Consider the following 23,649-nt stretch of genomic DNA (forward strand, 5'->3'; position numbering starts at 1 on the left):
TCAGCGTGCAGTGAATCCTACTGATTTACATATTTATCAATCCTTCTTTGCTCCTTCATCTGCATGGCATTTGTGTGTCATTATTATAAATCATCTTGGGCTCTAACAGAAGAAGCTGGTGGAGCATAGCTTGCTTTAAAAGCAGAAAAATACTAACACCATCTCTAGTGCCAATGACCCTATGAAAAAAGCACACATTAGGTGTTAGTATATGCCTACAACTGCGCAACAGGCAGCTTTTGAGAGACCATCGAGAGCACAGTTGCCATGGCAAAATTTCCTGCAACAAGTAGTATTTTTTAAAAAAAACTTGTTTGGGCTGGGAAAAGCAGATACAACATTTATAGGAATGTAACTTTAATTATTTATTTTAAGGGATGCTCTCATTGTAAGTTATCTGTATTATTAATGTTCTTAAGAAGTAGAGAAGTAAATATCTGAATACTGTTCAATTACTGAAATCTTGATTGAAGTATGCCAACTGAATGACAGAACAGAAAAAAATAGGGAATTTTTAATGTGCACTTCACAAAGTGACTTACCATGCTTGTCTGTACACAAGCCACTCAGAAGTAAGCCTCTTTGACTTCAGTGGAACTTACTACCTGGTAGGTGAGTATATGAAGTAGTGGAAAATAATATAATCTATGTCTTGCCGTGTGTTTTTTTTTTAAATGTGTAGAATAAATTTCAATAGTTGATTAAGAAGCATCTGTTCTAAAACTTAGGAGTATCTCTTAGAAACTCCGAAAGAGAACAGAATGATACAGAGCACTTAAGTAATTTCCTGGGCTACTGATGTCTTTAGAATGGGCCACTTAGTGGAGAGAGGAAATTGGACTAAGTAGGCATAATAGCAGCCTGTCCTGATCACTTATGTTCTGAAGTATGAGAAATGCATTGTGCAACACTGGTGTTGGCAAAGCCTGGAATCTATGATTATTGATGCATTGAGCTCTGCTAATTGGTGAATTGTTTAAATACCATTAATTAATTCTGAGCAATATCTAAGGAGCTGCTTTGACTCATGTAAGGGACTTGGACTAACATCTCGGTCTTTCATGATTGTTTTAATGCTTTTGGTTCCATGCTGTATGCAGAGAGCAATAGTTAAAGTTAAAGGTAAAGTGGCCCCTGACCATTAGGTCCAGTCGTGACCGACTCTGGGGTTGCAGCGGTCATCCCGCTTTATTGGCTGAGGGAGCCAGCGTACAGTTTCCGGGTCATGTGGGCAACATGACTAAGCCGCTTCTGGCGAACCAGAGCAGTGCACGGAAATGCTGTTTACCTTCCCGCTGGAGCGGTACCTGTTTATCTACTTGCACTTTGACATGCTTTCGAACTGCTAGGTTGGCAGGAGCAGGGACCGAGCAACGGGAGCTCACCCTGATGCGGGGATTCGAACTTCTGACCTTCTGATCGGCAAATCCTAGGCTCTGTGGTTTAACCCACAGCACCACCCGTGTCCTATGAACAATAGTTACTGAATGTCTAATAAACACTGTAAGTAAATAGTTTGTTTGGATCAGTTGTACTGTACTTGGATCCCATTGTAATAACTTTGAAAAGGTAGTAAGTACTTCAGTCACACTTATTTCTGAATCCAACCCATTGACTTTCTCCCTTTTGAACAGGATTGCCATGCAGTGCCATGCCCAGAATGCTTTTGAAACTACCATCTGTTTCAAAGCAGTGTGACTTGTGGTATTGGGGCATGCAGTTTGCAAAAGCAAAGTGAAATCTGAAGTTCTTACACTCATTAAATCAAAACCACTCATATAGAATTCTTGCAATATTAAGAAAAGTATGTGGAGGCATCTAGATTTTTGTTGCTGATATAATTCCCATTATGATATGGGAAAGTTGTTGAGATAAGGCAGGCACCCCCAAACTTGGCCCTCCAGTTGTTTTGGGACTACAATTCCCATCATCCCTGACCACTGGTCCTATTAGCTAGGGATGATGGGAGTTGTAGTCCCCAAACAGCTAGAGGGCTGAGTATGGGGGTGCCTGAAATAAGGGATACGAGTGGAAGAAAGATAAGAGTGAAAACAGTCTAGGTGCCAAGTAATCTAGAAAGGATATTCTAAAAGCTGCTTAACAAAACTATAGACTGCAGAGACTGGACAAGGAATGATGTTTATATCAAATCAATACAGTCCATAATATTATTTGCCATATGCAGTAGCCAGGAGAAGTGTTAAGGGGTGGTTCTGCTGGCCTGAGCCATGAATATTTCCCATGGGGTTTCATATCTCATGCCCTTTTCTCCCTTAAAAATATTTTACTTCTTTTAGGGAAGTTTGCCCTCTGAAAGTTAGTCAAAATTTGCATCTATATAGATAAATTAGCATACATAACTTTCATGCACAGTTATGTCATAGGCCTGTATCTAAAGTTTTTTTTTAAAGGACTTAGCAATGTCCTTGCCATTAAGGTCATTCCATCCTTTTTCACACTTTGAGATTTGTTTAATTTTAAGATGTGACATATTATCTCAAGATTGCAGGGAATGTGAGATAATAATGCATGTTTACTATCTTATTTCTAGGTGCCCATAATAGTCCAATATCTGTGATCTATAGGAGGAAGTAGATCTACAAATTTGGTGCCTATGTTATTGTAACCTTAGGTTGCAATCCTACACACATATAAGCTGCTCTCCCTGTATTGCAGCTGTTTAGCAGGCTTCAGAATTGCTTTTTTAGCTGTTTGCTTCTGAGCATGAACAACACGCAGGTCATCCTGTTGGTTTTAATATTAAGTGCACAATTACAACAAGGAGCACTTGGAGGATTAACACCCTATATTAATAAAGATGCATAAATGTGTTAGCATTTCCTTTGTGCTCATCTTTTTCTTTATTTCTTGAGGCTGTGCCTCTTATCAGGTTATTCATCCCTTCTGAAAGGAAATAATTGCAGTTATGCTTCATTATGAGAGTTTGTGCTGCAATACTTTGCCATTACTACGGCAACTAAAAAATATTGCAAGTATAATTACATCTACATTTTAGCTTGATCAGTAGGTAATGTTCATTGTCTTCTTGGTAATTGTTTATTATGAAGTACTTTAGAATGGCAACGTATTTGAGTCCTTAAAGGCTTATGCGTTTTTAAAAGGCACATTTTGTCATTATTCAGAAACTGCAGCAATGCAAAAGGGAAACTGAAATGGGCTTCATCTAATTTTCCTTGTTGGTTTCAGCAAGAAATTAGATACAGCCACTTTAAAAATCACTTCTTTATGCCTTGGAAGCAGCTCAGAGCATTTAGCTAGAAATATAAACTGCCCAGTTGCCCCTAGACAAGACTTTACAATTCCATTCAAATCAATCTCTCAATCTCTCACTCAAAATTGTTCATTGCTCAACAATAAGATTTAATGTTTAGGACAACAAATTATCTTCCTGCTGTCTATGATACCAGATTCTTTGGACTTTTTAATTACTTTTTCTATTAATGGTCTTTAATTTTCTGTCTCAGGAGCAACAATAGGAGTTTCAGGTGGCTTCACAAGATGAGTTTCCAGTTTTAATGTAGTTATTACATTAAAGTCTGATTAGAACTTTGTTGAATATAAGAGTAGAAGTTAATATACATATTAATGTCTGCCCCTGTCTTTTTAAAGCAAGAAGTGGTCTGCAAATTAAGATGAAGTTATTTATTACTAGCTATGTGCTTAGGGAACATCATCATTAGCTACTTTCCATCAAAGGAACATTTTTCTAATTGTCTGCTAAGGACTTCCAGGACTCTGCGTGGTACACCTGTCCTAAGGCACTTAGCTCTCAGATTAATTGATCATAAAAGAGGTTCAACTATTCTGGCAATGGATACACCAACTGATATACAGTGGTACCTTGGTTCTCAAACTTAATCCGTTCCGGAAGTCTGTTCCAAAACCAAAGCGTTCCAAAACCAAGGCGCACTTTCCCATAGAAAGTAATGCAAAACAAATTAATCCGTTCCAGACTTTTAAAAACAACCCCTAAAACAACAATTTAACATGAATTTTACTATCTAACGAGACCACTGATCCATAAAATGAAAGCAATAATCAATATACTGTACTATAAAATAAATAAAACAGTATTGTAGATGATAAAAATTAAAATTAATGTTTTTCTTACCTGCACTGATGATAGTCATTGCTTGGATGGGGGGCTTTTATCCATTTCCGCAGTCACACAATCAATCAAACAGTAGCTGAACTGGGATCCACACAGTCACAAAAAAAATTAACTGAAAAAGCCTCAAAACAAAAAAATGCAAAATAAATAGCAAAAACAAAAGCACCAAATATAAGCTCCAAATATCACCTCAGAATACTGCAGTCAGAAACGGAAGGCTTGAATTACATGGGAGGGGACGCAAATTAGAAGTGGGACAGGAAATACAGTGGAACACAAATTAGCAACACAACAGGAAACGGGGGACGCAAATTAGCAGCACAACAGGAAACACAGAGGGACTCAAAACGGAGCACCTTCGGCTTCCAAAAAATGTTCGAAAACTGGAACACTTACTTCCGGTTTTGTAGCTTTCGGGTTCCAACTTGTTCTTGAACTAAGCTGTTCGAAAACCGAGGTATCACCGTATCAAGAAACTACAGAAATGCAACAATTATTTGTACAATACTGTGTTATACAAAGTTGCAAAAGTCCGAAGTTATAGAAATCACACTTCCGCTCCAAAAGAACCTGGCAAGAAGCAGGCCTCTTAATATTCTATCCCAGGGTCTGGTCAAGACATTGCTGGCTCCAGGTTTTGAGGATGCCTGGTCCTACCTCCTCCTTACCAGTCTCCATGGTACATTCGCTTGACTTCTCCCTTTTGGGCCCAATCTGTACAGCTGCCCAGAAAGGACAGCACGAGGCAAGTGGAGAGAGAACCTCTATTTGCTCCTGTTCAAATAGGGCAGGTGAATAGGCAACAACAACAAGAGCAACAGCTGGGCTAGGATCCCCAGAGGGGTTGATGGCAGACCCCTTGAATTTCAGCAGGATCCTCAATGTGGAACCTGGATTAAGCTATTCTCCCCAGGCTGCTTCCCCCACCACCCCATCCTACATCTGAGTACTCACCTAACAGTTAACGTCTGCCTGCTGCTTCCTCTCCTAATTTATTTTCTGGCTCTTGCCAACGTTATCATCACCTTGGTATCTGAAAAGTAGATACCAAGGCAAATTTGGGGCCCTGGGTAGGATCATATATGCCTGAGACAGGTTTTTTTTAGTGGTGACTTCACATCTTTGGAATTCCCGTCCATGAATGCTGCTTCCCCTTGCCCAGTAATTTTAAAACAGATTTTAATTGTCTTTTTATTGTGCCAAGCTTTTTGTTTATTTTTATTGCTGATTATCTGTGTTGTTGATGATCTGATGAAGTTTCATTGATTATTTCAGTATTGTTTATTTTATTTTATAAGGTACCTTGTGAATAAAATACAAGGGCTAGTATTGAAAATTACAACAAAGGATGAGTCCTAATACATTATTTCTCCACCCTCACAGACGGTTGCTTTTTTCTAGAAATAAAAATAAAAGGAAAAGTAATGAAAAACACCTCATTGGTTGTTCGGTATTCCTTCAAGATATATCAAGCTGTCCAATTCCTCCATTATTTTTCATTGTTTCAAATAGTTCGACAGAGGCTTGTGGAAGAGTTAATGGTGAAGGTTTTGGCAGCATCAAAGAAGCTGATTGAATGATGATAACAACCAATCGCTTGAAGTCCCTTGTTAATTTCTATTGTATCTTCCATTGTACAAATTTTATCTAATTTAAAGCAAAGGAGACACGATTTAGCTATGCACAGGACATGCAAGTTAGCCTTGAATTGGAAATGATTTAACATTTCATAGAACAGGTAGATGAGAACTTTGAAGAATGACCCAAATATTACTGACTGTAGTTTCAAGAGATGGTACTGTAAATGATTCACCTTTTCTCCGTGAATGAGCCCTCAGGTAGCTGTTATGAGATGAAATTGGGTCTTTCAAAATGGAATTTGTGAAGAAATTTCAGTGGCACAGTAAAAGGAGGGGGGGCGTGCAATCTGAGGTAATCCATGATAAAATAAGAAAGAGAAAGTGTTGCTTTGGGACTTTACATTTGGTTACTATTTCAGTTCCCTCATTTTTTAAAGAATAAAGGAACTCTTAAGCAATTTGCTACATTTGACCTGTTTCAAGTTTTGTCAGTGTAAATTACTTAAGACCAACTATTTTTGTAATAAATATAAGAATGTAAAGAATATCAAGCTGCTTGCTAATTTCCCCAATGTTTCGATTTCATATAATAGGTCTGAATTTTTATTCTATGCCTATTCATCTTCTGCTCTGGTGGTATCCTATCACTGTTGTGTCACACTTAATAACTTATAAATGAATATAAAATCGTTATTTGTGTGTGAATTTGCAAATGAAACACATTCATTTTTATGACAACTTATACTGCCCATTTATATGATATATGGAACATTTTACTCTCCAGATATGTCTCTGTTAATGTACACCAAGTGTCATTGTCCATAGAGAAGTGGTCCAACTATAGCTCATATCACATTGAAGATGAAGGTGCACTGGCAAGTTATGTATGTGAAACTATGAAAGTTTTTTGGGATGCTGGAGGGTGGGATGGGGAATGAGACTTCCCTGTGGGAGTACTAATATAACCTTGCCTAATTCAAAATCACAATGTGGGGGAAACCGTGAAGCTAGCCAGTGGCTTTCAATAGCTTCATCCTTATTTTAGGCATTGTGATATTTAAGTATACCGCAATGTTTAACTGGTGATACCACCCAGCCCCACTTTGCAGTAGTTTTGTTATATGAGTTGTGTTACCTAGCTTTTATTTACAAATAAATTGAATCAGTGGAGGTGATTCTTGTTCACAACTATGGTGTCTGAGATGACTAATATTTATTATTTTATTTTATTTATAAAAAGCAGACCTCACAGACTAAAAAGAATGAAGAGAGGAAGCCAGTTGAAAATGCAAGAGTGAATGTATAAGTGGTTAATAAATGTTTAAAAGCAAAAAACAGAAGGCGCAAACTGGAGACCGGGAGGCAAAGCATTCGGGAGATGTACTGTCAAATGAGTGACAGAATTACCTTCCTATGTATGTTACATGGTTTAGAGTCACGCTGTGGCCTTCAGTTCAGTTCTAAGGCTGTATTCATTGATTGGAGCTCTTTGTAAATCAGCATTATTTTATGTATGTTACAGGGTTATATTTAGTTTTTTTGATCAAAGGAGCGATTCCTTTGATCTCCCGATCTTTCAATTATCCTACTCACGGGTTGTTGTTTAAAAGTCGAATTGTCACAGGAAAGAGGACAGCGCTCTCCGGCATCAGCTGTGCAGCTTCGCTCCACAGAAGTAGTGATTGACTCTCAGCACCGCGCCAAACACCCCATCCCGCTCCGGAGCCCTTTGCAGGGTTCCTTTGCCGATCGGGGGGGCGCAAAAGGTGCCCGCCGAGTCCCACGGTCGCAGGCTTCACCCGCCTGCGGTTTTCGAGAGGGTCCCCGCTTTGCTGTAGCAGTAGGACCCGATTTCTGTGGGGCTTTCTCCTTCTAAGTTAGAGGGAATCCGCCATTGCCGATGGCGCCGCCTCCGGAAGTCCGTTACAGGGTTATATTTAGTTTCGAGTCCTTGCTGCCCTGTGGAATATATTTTATTTTTATTTTTATATGCTTTGAGAAATGCTCAAAGGCATCTTGCTGAAACTTAAAGAAAAGCTCAATTTGATTTTCACTCTGACTTTCCCCTGAGAATGAATGCAAGTTAAATGCCTGTTAAGTTGACTGTGAGAGCTTTGAAGGGGTGTTGAAAATGAAAACTAATATAGCTTTTCTTTCTACATGTTTTTAATGAGGGGTTTGCTGTATGTTCAGATTGTGATGGGGTGACAAAATGAGATTGTTATTTCTGATTGTTATTTCAAAAGTATGTTAATTCATCCCCTCCACCTAGGCGCTTTGCTTTTCAATGGTTGCTTTGGCCAAGGATAAAAGATGCAGGGAGATAAGGTAGGAGAAGGGATATTTTCATTAAGGCCAGGACTTTTGTTCAGCAGAAACGCCATTAAGAGACTGAGGGAAGCGTTCATGGTGAGTTCAGACACCTCTTTTTCTAGAAAAATAGCACTGATTAAGGCTATCTGAAGCATTTGAAGAGGGGTGCTTGTGTGGCAGTGTTCACCTTGATTCTGAAACCCTAGAAGAAGCTGGCAATGAATAGAGAGATGAAATTCTAAATCAAATGGTTGGTACAGTCAAACCTCGGTTTTCGCATGTCTCTGCTGCCGAAAACCTGGAAGTGAATGCCTCCATTTTTTAATGCACCTCAGAAGTCGAATGGCTTCTGAGGCACGTTTCTCTCTCTTTTTACATTGAACTTGCTGACAGCCCTTTGATCCTCAGTTTATGAATGTTCCAGAAGTCGAACAGACTTCCAGAATGGATTACATTCGAAAACCGAGGTTCCACTGTATTTCAAACAATATTTTAAATTTTAGAGAGCAAAGGAGTGGGTTGTGTGCAAAATTGAATAGGTATCCAAAGTTCAAGCTATATATGGCCTTTTTCTGGCACTTGAAACGTTTTCACCATGTGCCAAACAATGGCTCAGGACCCTCACCTTAAAAGATACAAACAGCTCTTGATTAGTTTATCAGTGGAGGTAGTACTCCCAGGAGAGAAACTTCTGTTTTCACAGGGGCTAATTGAAGGCAAAATAGAAGTGTGTCTATGTGCTGGCAGTTTTCAAGTAGATCAGATACAGAGCAAGGCATTGGCATACATCCACAATCAAATAGTGTAGCTGTTTTATGGCAAGGTGGACTGCCATAAATACAGGACACCTGCATTGACAAGAAATTCTCATATGCCATAGGTTGAGTCCAGAATTCAGACTGAGCACCATCCCCTGCCAGGCTAGAATGTGAGAAATGGGGTATTTGTGTATTGTACAAAGCAAAAACATGCCTTGTTTCTTTACCATTTACATGCATTATATCCTCATTAATGATAACATTTCTACTGATACGTGTCATAGAGGCTGCTCAAATTAAGTAGCAAAAACTAATTGGGTCACACACAGTGAAAATAGGGAGTCAGTCAAGCAAACTAAAATTGTCTGTGTGCTAATTACTTTAGATAGGAACAAAGAAAGCCAAGTTATCTGGAAAAACACTGGCTTCCATTATCTACTAGTATATTCACAATAATTGGATTTTCTCAAGATTGACATGTGTCCAGTATTTAATGCAGTTTTCTATGAACTTGGGGCTTCTAAATTTTTTTTATTTTAAGGTTCAAATATAACTCTTCTTGTCTTGATGCAGATGCTTTGTTATTTTTTTAGTATTGATTTTGCACTATCAAATTATTTACCACTTCATATATATTTTTAAGTGAATGGATTCCCACATTTCAGAGATCATTGCATTTTGTCAACAGAGTCAAAAGGTCTCTTTTGTACTCTACTAGCTTCTGAATGTAATACATGCAATTTGGCATTTTTCATAGTGATAAAGACTACAAGTTTCCAGTTTCTACAGGAGTAATTTTAACCTAGGAATTTTTCTCTTAAGTGACTTTTATGAGATATGTGAGAAAAGATTCCAAAGCAAAATTCCCTAGATAGACACTTTATTTTATTTGTCATTTATTGATGGCCTTGATGCCGTTTCATAAGATGGTTCTGATTTGGTGAATGGGAATCTGGGATGGAAGATCAGCTGGGTGAGTCTGAGAGTTTCCTCACCACATTCAGGAACAGGTTTACTTTGGAATGTATTTTTATCGAACATAACAGCACTTTTAAGCTTTTCTGGCCAAGCCCATTCAAAGTGCCTTAGAACATTTTAAACCCCCACAATATGTGCACAGTAAATAGGCTGTCAATTTATTGCAAATGGGTAAAAATAAAATAAAACAGTATAATTAAGCCACTAAAGCAATATCACGCTTTGAAGCTTAATATTATGTGGTATGTTTTCAAAGCCTTCCAAAATCCCTGCAGTGTACTAATAGGACATACCTCAGAAGAGAGAGAATTCCAAAGCTGTGGGGACACCACAGCAAAAGCCCATTTCCTCATAGCTACCCATCTTACTTGACCTAGGAGATGAACACTTGAGGAGGATCTCTGATGCTGATTTTAATGTCTGGGCAGGTATATATGAGCACACAGGTAGTCCAGTCAAAAGCTTGGACCCAAACTAGTGTTGCTGGTGTAAAAATGATGCCACCAATGCTGATTGTCTTAGCCCCATCAGGACTTGGGTAGCCAAAACTAACTGGGTTTTGAACCATTTTCAAAGGCAACTCCACTTCGAGCGCATTACAGTAGACTAATTTGCGTATGGCAAGCACATGTATCAATATGACAAGGCCATACTTCTCCAGATGGGGTTGCATTTGACATTGTCCAACGTCAGAAACATATCAGCGCTAAATCCCTTTCTGGACCAACCAACAATACCTCTGTCTTTCTTAGTTTTTATTTCAGTTTGTTTGCCCTCATCTGTTCAGGGTTTCATCAGCCTCTCTGGAATCAGAACAGGGAAACAAAAAGGTAGAGTTGAGTGATTTAAAACCACTGAGAGGTCCAAGAGAACCAGCAAGGTCCTGCCACTTAATGTCTCCTGGAGTAATCATCCAGCAGGGTGACAGAAGCTGTTTCTGTCACCCAAACCAGACCTGAAGCTTGATCAGTTAGCTCAGATTGCTACCAAGTATAATTAAATATTTTTATTGTTAGATTCTCACATATTATTTTTATTTTTTATAAACAAATTGCAGGTACTCACATTGGGTGGTAATTGAAAGAAACCACATGTCTTATAGGACATGATAAAATGCAATTTATGTAATATTTTGCTGAAATATTACACAGGATGCTATATAAACTCCTATCAGTTGTCTTTCTACATTATGAAATTAAATTTGTAACCCTGGACATGTTTTCCTGATAGTAAATCTCAGAGTAGTGTTAAAATTGTGTGTGACTTTATTAATTGTTCATTATGCACTTAGGGCATTTTATACCCCATCTTTTTCTCTAAGGAGCTCATAGTGGCATACATGGTTCTTCCCCTTCCCATTTAATCCCTGCAAGAACCCTGTATGTTAGGCTGAAGGGCAGTGACTGACCAATTGGGGATTTGAACCCTGATCTTGTGGTTTTTGGTCCAATTCTCTAGGTACTACACTACACTGGCTGTAAGCTGATGGGTGACAGTAAATGTTTTAAAAAGCAGCAGGAAATAAAACACACAGAATATGCTTTTAAAGTAATTTTAACTAATAGGTTTAGCTGTACTATAAATTTAATTTGTACTTAGAGAATGCGTTTGGGGGAAAATTGGAGAGGAGTCACAGTGTAAAAGAAGGCTACTCATTTCTGTCTTTAATATGTGAATCCAAGGACTGAGATGGCACTATATCTAATACAGAGCCTCAGTAATCACCTGAACAGAGAGTTCCATGAACACTGCATTAAAAATCAATCCATCAAAATAAGAAATTGCAAGATGGGTTTTCCATGTACAATTACTTGACATGACAAGGCTAGCAAAATCAATAGACTTGTGAATTTTCTTTCACTCTTCACTTATTTTTGAGGACTTCTTTTACATTCTTGTAGCAAATATTCAGTACAGGGGATTTTTTAAAGATAGAACATAATTTGGATATAGTATTGCAAATAATATTTCATTTGAAAATGCATCTTTTGTTGAGTTTGATGACAGTGGAAAAAATGTTAGACAGAATAACCTATGTCCTTTTTGTTGACTTTATTTAATAATTTGACTAATACGTGAACAGCACAGCTAATATTGCAATGCAGTCTTTTCCACCAAGAAACTGTACTGGAACAATTGGTACTGTCATGGCACTGACATTGTTAGTGCTGTTGCCAAGCTTTTTCTAATAAGATAGTGTAGCATGAAATAAGGTCTTATTTTCTTCAGGTTTCAGCTGCCATTTCTTTGTGTGCTTAACTCTTCCAAAAAAGGAATGAAAGATCTTGGGTTTTTACATATTATTGAAGTCTTAAGTGTACCCATCATGAAACTTCATTCACTCAAAAATCAGCATAATGAGCATAAATTAAGTGCATGATAGCTGTAAAAGGTTACTAAGTACCCAAAGAAGAATATAAGATCTATACTTTGGTTTTCTTTTAAAGTTCTTCTTTGTACTAAAAAGATCCCTTCAGTTTTTTCCAGAGAACAGTGCCAGCTTAGGTTGATGCAACAGCTGTGACCTTCACTAGACAGATATCAATACCCTGGTAATGTCAAGATTGGACTATTGTAGTTCTTTGGGTTCTATTCAAAGTAGTGTTAAGGGCAATCAGTCTGCAGAAGAATTTCTCCTCTTTCGTCTCCCCACCCTGCTCAACATGCTGCCTTAGTCTGTCCTGAGGGTTGGGGTAAAACTTGGAGAGGAGTCACTCTGTTAGCCATGCATATTACAGAAAGCTACTCATTTCTTCCTCCTGCAAACATAGCAGTTCGAAAGCACGTCAAAGTGAAAGTAGATAAATAGGTACCACTCCGGCGGGAAGGTAAACGGCGTTTCCGTGCGCTGCTCTGGTTCGCCAGAAGCGGCTTAGTCATGCTGGCCACATGACCCGGAAGCTTACTCCTGCTCCCTCAGCCAGTAAAGCGAAATGAGCGCCGCAACCCCAGAGTCGGCCACGACTGGACCTAATGGTCAGGGGTCCCTTTACCTTTACTCATTTCTTTAATATCCTAGGACTGTGATGCCCCTAGATCTAATACAGAGCCTCAGTAATCACCTAAATCTGGAGGGCCACAAGCACTGCATTGAAAATAAATCCATCAAAATAAGGAATTTCATGATAGGTTTGTTTGACACTTACCGTATATGACATAACATGACTAGCTAACTTCACCACGGTATGGCTCTCCTTTATCACACACACAGCCCACCAAGACAATGGCAAAAATCCAACAGCATACAAATCAATATGGCTAACCTGATCCAAAACACCCACCCACCCCACTCACACATGAAAACAAAGATCACCACAGCCAATCACAAACAAACAACCATACCCTAGGCCAACCCCAACCTCTCTCACCACCAAAGGAACACAAGTGAATAGCAGAGAACCTGCACAAGCAACACTGACACAAAACCCCACATATATTAAATAAAATAGAAACTTCGCCACCCGATCCCACCTCCACTCACCTTTCCCCCTTCCACCTCTTTCCCCCTTTTCTTCCTAATATCTCAACAAAACTGATCTGTAAAAATATTACTTGAAAAAAGAGACATTGCACATACTTTTGTAAACCAATAAAATCTTTAATAAAATTACATTTTTTTTAAAAAAAGACTAAGATAGAAGGAGAATGAGACCATCATATTCCCTGTTGCTTCATCATAGTCGCAGGTGCTGTGTTGCACCTGACATTTTGGGGGGGATGACATCGTGCAAGCATTGTTTGCGCACGCATGATGTCAAGTGTGTTGCGCATTGGCATGCGTTGTATGTGTGACAACTGTTGCATCAGGAGAGGCTGGTCAGGCCTCCTCCCGCTGTGATATTCACACAGCAGGCCGCACTGGTCCGTTTGTGTCTCTCAACTCTGCACAGCATGGGGTAACATAGTGCTAGGCCTTCTCTGCCCCCTCAAGATTGTGGGGCCTGAGCGGACATTGCGGGGGCCACAGCCAAATAGAGTTGGTGCGCCTGATCATAGTTCAATCCATCATAGTAGGTTTCAAAGCTTTCTTGCTTTGTTTTTAGAGTGACCTGTAAGCTGTTTGGTTTTCCTTCAGGTTCAATGGAAGACTCACACTAGTCTATTCAAGAGAGAATCCTGGAGTATTTTCCAAAAGTGTGGAAAATACAAAGATTTCACAATGAAGTTGAAGGTCGCAAATGTGAAATATCACGTATCTGTGGAAATTTTTGGTAACCACTCATCATTAATTTTTGATCTACTGAAGGCTGATTGCATATTACTAAGCATCCTTATCTTTGGCCACTTGTGCATCTGTTACTCTGCATCCACTGATTAACTCTCGGAATCGTCCCTTTCCTCTGTGATTGCTTCCATTAGTTTGATGCTATCATTTCTCTCCTAAAGAAAATTCTCTATGAACTGTGACCTGCAAAAATGCTGTTTTTTTGATGTAATGTTTAATTTTAAAAAACTCCAAGAGGTTTTAAAAAGATTGTCTTGATTGTAGTCTAAAACTGAATAGCTTGAATTGCTGAAATAAGAAAAGAAAAACCTCTGTTGACATTTTAAGCCAGCCATTTTACAGAGATCCAAAGAAATGCTCAATTAGACAAAAGGGTACTGTTGTCTTAGAGTATGAGATACAAATCATATGTTATTAGTAATCTTTATTGTCTGCCATTTCTTTATATAAGTGAAATGGTGCCACACATACAGAGGAGAGAGATATCAACAGATTTGTGCTTTGGATATTTGCAGAAGTATGTAAAGTTTAGGGGTGCCACTCAAATAGCCCAATGACAGTCTAATATGTTTAGTGTGTCTGGAACACTGGGCTGTATGTTGAAAATGGAAAACCGCCAAGAGATGAGGTAGAACAGCAACTGGAATCCCAAGCAGGAAGCACCCTGCATTGCAACATTTTGTTGCATGTTCCACTTGTATTATTTAATATCCCTGTTTGATTTTCTATGAAAGCAACACAAATGTCAAAAAGAATTTCTACATCCACCCCAGCCAACATGGGCAATGGTCAGGGATTATGGGAGTTCTTGTCCAGCAAAGCGTGTTCTCATTAAAGGAGAGCACGTGTTGCGGATGGGGCTGGGCAAAGCACCCCATGGTTGCCAGGCAGGATAGATTGAAGGGGCTTGGATCAGATTGATGGTTGGTTTTACTGGGGTAAATTTGATGTTGCCAATTTAGGGGTGGGAACAGAGGTTATTTAAACAAGGCTCACAGCATGTTCCTTTCTCTTTCACTGTGGGCACCAGATCACCTGCCCGCCCTCCCTTGATTGGGCTTGTGCTTTGACCTTGCTATGCCTGTCATGGGGTCGTTCGCATTGGTGCGGGGGCCTGGTAGGAATTTTTCCTTTTGGCTGATTAGTGTGTGCCAATTGGTTTTTGCCTACTGCGTAGCAAATCGTCACAACTTGTAAGGTTGGCGGTTAGGTATTGGTTAAATTGGTTGGTGGAGGGGTATGGCTGCTGCTGCATGGGAATTCCATTAAAGGAATTCAGGGGCTTACCATCCTCTCATCCAAATCCCTGGAATCGGGAGCGGGCCGCGTAAGCTCCTGGGAGCATGCGGGGAGAAGCTGAGGGTCTGTGTCGCAGCTCCAGTTATCCCTGATCTTGTTCCTCCACACTGGCTCTCGCTGGAATCCGGGAGTCAGTCATAGAATCATAGAATCATAGAGTTGGAAGAGACCACAAGGGCCATCGAGTCCAACCCCCTGCCAAGCAGGAAACACCATCAGAGCACTCCTGACATATGGTTGTCAAGCCTCTGCTTAAAGACCTCCAAAGAAGGAGACTCCACCACACTCCTTGGCAGCAAATTCCACTGTCGAACAGCTCTTACTGTCAGGAAGTTCTTCCTAATGTTTAGGTGGAATCTTCTTTCTTGTAGTTTGGAGCCATTGCTCCGTGTCTGCTTCTCCGGAGCAGCAGAAAACAACCTTTCTCCCTCCTCTATGTGACATCCTTTTATATATTTGAACATGGCTATCATATCACCCCTTAACCTCCTCTTCTCCAGGCTAAACATGCCCAGGTCCCTTAGCCGTTCCTCATAAGGCATCGTTTCCAGGCCTTTGACCATTTGGGTTGCCCTCCTCTGGACACGTTCCAGTTTGTCAGTGTCCTTCTTGAACTGTGGTGCCCAGAATTGGACACAGTACTCCAGGTGAGGTCTGACCAGAGCAGAATACAGTGGCACTATTACTTCCCTTGATCAAGATGCTATACTCCTATTGATGCAGCCCAGAATTGCATTGGCTTTTTTAGCTGCCGTGTCACACTGTTGGCTCATGTCAAGTTTGTGGTCAACCAAGACTCCTAGATCCTTTTCACATGTACTGCTCTCAAGCCAGGTGTCACCCATCTTGTATTTGTGACTCTCATTTTTTTTGCCCAAGTGCAATACTTTACATTTCTCCCTGTTAAAATTCATCTTGTTTGTTTTGGCCCAGTTCTCTAATCTGTCAAGGTTGTTTTGAAGTGTGATCCTGTCCTCTGGGGTGTTAGCCACCCCTCCCAGTTTGGTGTCATCTGCAAATTTGATCAGGATGCCCTTGAATCCATCATCCAAGTCGTTGATAAAGATGTTGAATAAGACCGGGCCCAAGACAGAACCCTGTGGCACCCCACTAGTCACTCTTCTCCAGGATGAAGAGGGACCATTGATGAGCACCCTTTGGGTTCGGTCAGTCAGCCAGTTACAAATCCACTGAGTGGTAGCATAGTCAAGACCGCATTTTACCAGCTTCTTTACAAGAATATCATGGGGCAGCTTGTCAAATGCCTTGCTGAAATCAAGGTAGGCTACATCCACTGCGTTCCCTTCATCTACCAGGCTTGTAATTCTGTCAAAAGACGAGATCAGGTTAGTCTGACATGACTTATTTTTCAGAAATCCATGCTGACTATTGGTAATCACAGCATTCCTTTCTAGGTGCTCACAGACTGTTTGCTTAATGATCTGCTCCAGAATCTTCCCTGGTATTGATGTCAGACTGACTGGGCAGTAATTATTTGGGTCCTCTCTTTTCCCCTTTTTGAAAATAGGGACAACATTTGCCCTCCTCCAGTCTGCCGGGACTTCGCCTGTTCTCCAGGAATTCTCAAAGATGACTGCCAGTGGTTCTGAGATCACATCTGCCAGTTCTTTTAATACTCTTGGATGCAGTTCATCTGGCCCTGGAGACTTGAATACATCTAAACTAGCCAAGTATTCTTGTACTATCTCCTTAGTTATTCTGGGCTGTGTTTCCTCTGGTGAATCATTTGCTCCAAATTCTTCAGGTCGGGCATTGTTTTCTTTATCGGAGAAGACTGAGGCAAAGAAGGCATTGAGGAGTTCAGCCCTTTCTGTGTCCCCTGTTTGCATTTCACCATCTTCTCCTCTGAGTGACCCCACTGTTTCTTTGTTCTTCCTTTTGCTACGAACATACCCATAAAAGCCTTTTTTGTTGCTTTTAACCTCTCTAGCAAGCCTGAGTTCATTCTGTGCTTTAGCTTTTCTGACTTTGTGTCTACACGTGCTGGCTATTTGTTTGAATTCCTCTTTGGTGGTTTCCCCCCTTTTCCATTTTTTGTACACATCCTTTTTTAATCTTAACTCAGTTAAAAGTTCTTTAGATAGCCACCCTGGCTTCTTTAGGCACCTTCCATGTTTCCGTCTCATTGGTATTGCTTGAAGTTGTGCTTTACTATCTCCCTCTTAACAAACTCCCAGCCATCATGAACTCCCTTTCCTTTTAGTATTACTGTCCATGGGATCTCACCCAGCACTTCCCTAAGTTTTATGAAGTCGGCTTTCTTAAAGTCAAGAAATTGAGTCCTGGTATGCTTGGCTGCTCCTTTCCGCTGTATAGTAAACTTCAGAAGAGCATGATCACTCACGCCTAATGATCCTTCCCCTTCTACCCCACTAACCAGGTCATCAACATTGGTTAGGACCAGATCTAAAATGGCTGTTCCTCTTGTTGCTTCTCCCACTTTCTGGACAATGAAGTTGTCTGCAAGGCCAGTGAGGAATGTGTTTGACCTTATGCTCTTGGCTGAGTTTGACATCCAACAAATATCCGGGTAATTGAAGTCGCCCATTACTTCTATCTCCCTTCCTTTTGCATGCTTGGCCATCTGTTCCAGGAAGGCATCATCTATGTCCTCCGTTTGGCTTGGGGATCTATAGTAAACTCCCACAATGAGGTCCCTGTTATTCTTCTCTCCCTTAATTTTGACCCAAATGCTCTCACTTTGGCTTTGAGGTTCTAAATCTTGGATCTCTTCACAGGTATACACATCCCTGACATATAACGCCACTCCTCCTCCTTTCTTGTCTGGTCTGTTTCTCTGAAATAGATTGTATCCCTCCATTATTATATTCCAATTGTGGGACTTATCCCACCAGGTTTCAGTGATGCCTATTATGTCATATTTAGTTTGCTGTACCAAGAGCTCAAGCTCATCTTGTTTATTTCCCATGCTTTGCGCATTAGTGTACAGACACTGAAGTCCATTAATCATCCCCCCGTGTCTCTTATTTAAGGATTTTTTCCTCCCACCACTAGGTCTGTGTGCTGTTTGCTCCATTTGGTCTATGACATTTGGATGATCATCTTCATCAATTGATAGACTCCTACCTTCAGGAGCACTGTCTCCCTCCCCCACATTAGTCAGTTTAAAGCCCTCCTGATGAGGTTTCTGAGATTTTTGGCAAAAACATTCCTCCCAACTGTTGTGAGGTGCAGCCCATCGCTTGCCAGAAGTCCATCTTCAAGAAACTGCAGTCCGTGATCTAAGAATCCAAACCATTCCTGTTTACACCATTTGCGAAGCCAGCTGTTCACTTCCACTATTTTCCCCTCTCTCCCTGGGCCACGTCGTTCAACTGGGAGGACAGATGAGATGACAATTTGTGCATTTAATTGCTTCAATTTCCTGCCCAGAGCCTCATAGTCTCTTTTGATCTTCTGGAGGATATTGCTTGCAGTGTCATTGGTTCCCACATGAACCAAGAGGAAGGGGTATTTGTCAGTGGGTTTTATGATTCCTTGCAGTCGTTCAGTTACATCTTGGATCTTAGCCCTGGGGAGACAGCACACTTCCCGAGACATCTTGTCAGGCCCACAGATCACTGCTTCTGTTCCCCTCAGTAGGGAATCCCCTATCACCACTACACGCCTCCTCTTAGGTCTGGTCGGGGTTCTTCTGTGAGCTGTCCATTCCAAGGTCGCCTGCACATTCCCTGAGGACTGACTTTGCTGCTTGTCTTCATATACCTGATCGACTGTAGTGAGGGAGAGATCCTCAAATGGAGTCTGCTCTTCGTCTTCCATGCTAGGGGAGAGGACCTCAAAGCGATTGTGTATTTCTAAACAATCAGAGCGAACCCTGGGCCTCCTACTTCTTTGAGTCACGTTTCTCAATATAACTGGCTCCTGTGTTGGTGAACTAGCCTCCTTCTCAGGGGAGTCCCCAGTCTCCTCCTTGGTGGAGACGGTGTGCTCTGTTGCTTCCAAGAAGAGCTCCAGCTCTCTAATTCTTTGGAGCGTAGCTACACGTTCCTCCAGTTGCTGGACTTTGTCTTCTAAGAGGGCAATCAACATGCAATTGCTGCAGGTAAAGCTGCCTGCAACCTTTGGCAAGATGGCAAACATTGCGCAGGAACCGCAGGTGACTGCAGCTGTTCCCTCACCCTCCATTTTGAGAACGTGTTGTTGGGGGTGACTACAGCGGTCCTCCATCATAAAAAGCATGAAGACAGGACAAATAACTCCCCCCCAAAAAACCTAGGTCTCCCCCAACAAACGTTTGAGACTAGCTCCCCTAAATCTAAAAGATGGATTAAACTGCGTGCACCGCTAGGCGTGCGCCGCTGCCCTGCAAGCTGTGATAAGCTCCTCCCACAGCTAACTTTTAATAAAGTTGTGGCCAAAATTATGCCAAAAATCTTAAACAAAAATTATGTGTGATGTGTGAGTTATTGGGGTGGGGGTGTTTTGGGGACCTCAGCACGCAACATGTAGAAATCCTGCCCTTAAGGACTGCCTCTCCCAATATGACCTCACCTGGACTGTGTACTTGTCCTCTGAGCCCTTCTCTATGCCTGCCCTCACCAAGAGGTTAGGGGGTGGTTTTATTTTTATTAGCTAAGCCTGAGTTTTTGCAGAGAGTGGGAGATATATGTGCACTCGACCTTTCAAGCACTCAAAAGACACACACCACCTAAAATGAAACAAAAACATGCTATTGTTTCTGTGGCAAGACTCAGCCTGCACTGGAAAGCCTGCTGCTTTCAAACTGAATGTAGATGAAATGGTTTATCTGCAACACAATTGTTTTGTCCATTGCATTAGATAATAACTATATTAACTATCCCACACTTTTGAATTAGACTATAAAACAGTTTGTGTCCTTGTGCCCTGTTTATCATAAATAACATTTGTCACTAGCCAAAGACAAGCTAACCCTTTAGTCAGCAACGTTAACAGAACTGTATTTTCTTTTTTACAGATGAAAGGGAAGATGTTCAAAAGAAAACATTCACAAAATGGGTAAATGCACAGTTTGCTAAGGTAAGAAAATCTCCCCTTTTGCATTCAGAATCAAATGTATGTGTTCATTTTAAGGGTAACTTTAAAAAAAGAAAAAATATTAAAGATTTTCATTAGCTATAAAGAACATGCAATAGCTCTCTCTTTTTTTATGAGATTATAAAGTATTTTGGTCACGTTCAATGTACAATGTAAGACAATAAGATTCCATAGGTAGGGGAAGAGGGTAGAGGGTGAGTGGTAAACTTACACACTATCTTGTTTTCTCAACTTGGTATGTATGTGGGGTTTTCATGTCGGTGTCAATTGTGTAGGTTCTCTTTCTGTATATTTGTTGGTTTATATAAGAGATGAGAGAAAATTGGGGGGCAGGGTATGCTTGTTTGCCTTTAATTGCCTTTGAATAACCGTAGTGAGATTTGTTTGTGCTTGCGGAAAGGGGGTATGGAATATTGGGTCAAGTTAGCCGTATTGATCTGAATGCTGGTAGTAGATCCCTGCTATCATTGTCAGTTTGAGCTGTGTGTGTAATAAAAGGGAGCCATGCCGGGGTGAAGGTGTCCTCTTTCTTTTGTCCTCATGTCAGTTTTAGTTTTTCAGTTAACTTTTCTAATAAGACCGTATTCCATACAATTTGGTACCAATGGTCCATGCTTACTCCAGACAAGTCTCTCCAGGGTCTAAGTATGACGTTTCTGTGGTTATAAGCTCTTTATGGTGCAAGTGAGCATTATTGTCTTGGAAGATATTTAATAGGGCCAATTCTGGTGTGGGTTCCAATATCTGTTTAGTTATGTTACATACATTTTGTAGGACTGCTATCCAAAAGTGTTTGATTTCCATTTTTGACCATCAGTCAAAATTTATCGCCATTGGGATTTGATGGTAAAAAGGTAAAGGTAAAGGACCCCTGACAGTTAAGTCCAGTCACAAACGACTCTGGGGTTGCGGCACTCATCTTGCTTTATTGGCCGAGGGAGCCGGCGTACAGCTTCTGGGTCATGTGGCCAGCATGACTAAGCTGCTTCTGGCACAACCAGAGCAGTGCACAGAAACACCGTTTACCTTCCCGCTGGAGCGGTACCTATTTATCTACTTGCACTTTGATGTGCTTTCGAACTGCTAGGTTGGCAGGACCGAGCAAAGGGCGCTCACCCCGTCACAGAGATTTGAACCGCTGACCTTCCGATCAGCACCCAAGGCTCAGTGGTTCTTTGACTAGGAATTTATCGCCATTGGGATTTGATGGTAGTGCATGGTTTTTCACTGAAATGGCTTTGCTTTTTCCTTTTTTATAGTAATAGCTCGTACTGAAGATGATAATTTAGCAGTGCTGATGTGTGAACAGGCTTGTGATGGGATGGTCAACAATTTGTCATTATTGACATCTTTGTTTACAGAAGAGTATGCATGAATATTATTTTTTAAATGAATAGCCTTGATTGCAGAATTGAGTCAGACATTGTTTCAGAAGTGTTTCTTAGTAAGATTGGCTTAAAGGGTCTGCTTTTATTGTAAACAGATGTTAAAATATATGATGTCACTGTGATCATAGAAAAATAGAGTGTCTATTAATGAAGAGTAAAATAGTGGATGACTGAATTATTTGCAGTGAAAGAAAGCTATGTACAGACTGTAAGAAACTTTTTGATTTTGAAGTCATTATATTTGTCCCTAGAGAAAACAAGACTCATACATGGTTCATAGTGACTTCTCCGTTCCAGCAATAATGAAAATGCTATGTGAAAGGTAGATTACAGCTGAGTTGAGAATTTTGCAAAACAAATTTTACAAAACAATTAAGAATCATATTTTTGACATTTCTTGAGCTTGTAAAAGTAGTACTGCTTTTAAAGGGACTTTTTAAAGGTTTTAGAAAGAGGCTTTGAAAGCTCACCTGCAGAATGCACCAGCATTTAATTGAAGGCTCAGGATTTAATAAAAACAAATCATTATTTCATGTAGAAGTATTAGGACTGCATTTTCATAACTGAGAAATTAGTCTGGGCTCTGGTAGCAGTTGTCCCGTGCACTTAACTTTATGTGGTGAGTTAGGATCTTAGGAGCCAACTCCTAGAGGCTGAGGCATCTCCCCGCCCCCCCATAAAATATTTGAGGGGACTGCCCCCCAAACTTGATAGACATTCTCATTCAGATGGTGTGCGTGCACTACTTCATGTGATTAATTATGCAGGGTGGGGCCTACCTGCCTCCCCCCCAATATTTTATTCAAGTTGGCACTCCTGGCTAGGATGGGTAAAAAGTAGCTGTTGTAGAATGGCCTATATTTGATGTTTCAAATTGATTGATGCTGCTGTCATGGCAGTATCCTGACAGCAGAGGTCTGGGGGAAATGAAATTTCCCTTTTGGCTCCTTGGCTCCTTGTACTAACAGACTACTGCTGCTCATGACAGCTTCTCAGAGATTTCAGCGGTGCATTTTGAACAAAACCTGAAGCATTGCAAGCCACATTTTCTTTTCCATTGCAGATATTTTCAGGAGAATTGAGATTTAATTAGACTAAGTTAAGGTTTCATGGTATTGATCCAGCTAAATAGCATCCTATTACTTATGGTTTCTAATATCACATTTTTTTCACTAGGTTACCCATGCTGAGTATTTATACATATCATCTTGGGAATATGCAAAGCCTTCAAATATTCAATGCATTGGATAAATGTTGGTGATTTATGCATAGGTTTTCATTGGCCTAAGGCACAATATTGAGGGAGGGTGGCGATATTGGGCTGTGAGATGACGATATAGACTCTAGGCTGTGTATCAAAGGAAAGAAAGTGAATAGACTTGAAGACTTACGATGCAATAAATTGAACATGAGAATTTTAATTGTCTGCTGACTTTGGTAGGTAGAAACATTGTTAGGTAGACTTTGTTACAATAGAAACATTTCACTCTCCAAACATATTGGTTTTCCAGCTTGTCTTGAGAATTTCAGCATAGAGCAGAATAAAAGTAAAAATAAGTAAATAAATAGATAGTAAATTTGAAAATGTGGCACTATCATAAAATTGAGCAACTGGGTTTCAGAAAACTGAGCTTTAGTAAAAACAGCAAAGAGTCTTGTGGCACCTTAAAGGCTATCAAATCTGTTACATATCAACTCCGCTGTTTCACAGCCTCCTTGCTTTATCTGGCTGAGATTGTGGCTGGTGTACACTGATGACACACAGCTCTATTTCTCCATAATGCATAAGTCCACAGTCACTGTGCATGATTCGATCTGTTGTTTGTGTGCAATGTTGAACACTGTGGGGGCAATAAACTGAGTTTGAACAGCAGGAAGATGGAGCCACCGTTGGTAGATGATTCTTGTATCTGGG

The 23,649-nt window shown here is 40.4% G+C and overlaps 1 protein-coding gene across 10 annotated transcripts in view; it reads left to right on the forward strand.

Moving 5' to 3' along the window:
• Positions 1 to 23,649, forward strand: part of DMD (dystrophin) — a 1,009,769-nt gene that overhangs the window by 209,196 nt on the left and 776,924 nt on the right. For all 10 annotated transcript variants that reach the window (XM_081858834.1, XM_081858841.1, XM_081858836.1 and 7 more), the window contains exon 2: positions 20,267 to 20,328. In XM_081858834.1, coding sequence (XP_081714960.1) covers positions 20,267 to 20,328 — 62 coding nt within the window. The remainder of the gene's footprint in view (positions 1 to 20,266; positions 20,329 to 23,649) is intronic.

The sequence above is a fragment of the Podarcis erhardii genome, assembly GCF_964252035.2.
Source record: "Podarcis erhardii genome assembly, chromosome: 4".
NCBI lineage: Eukaryota > Metazoa > Chordata > Lepidosauria > Squamata > Lacertidae > Podarcis > Podarcis erhardii.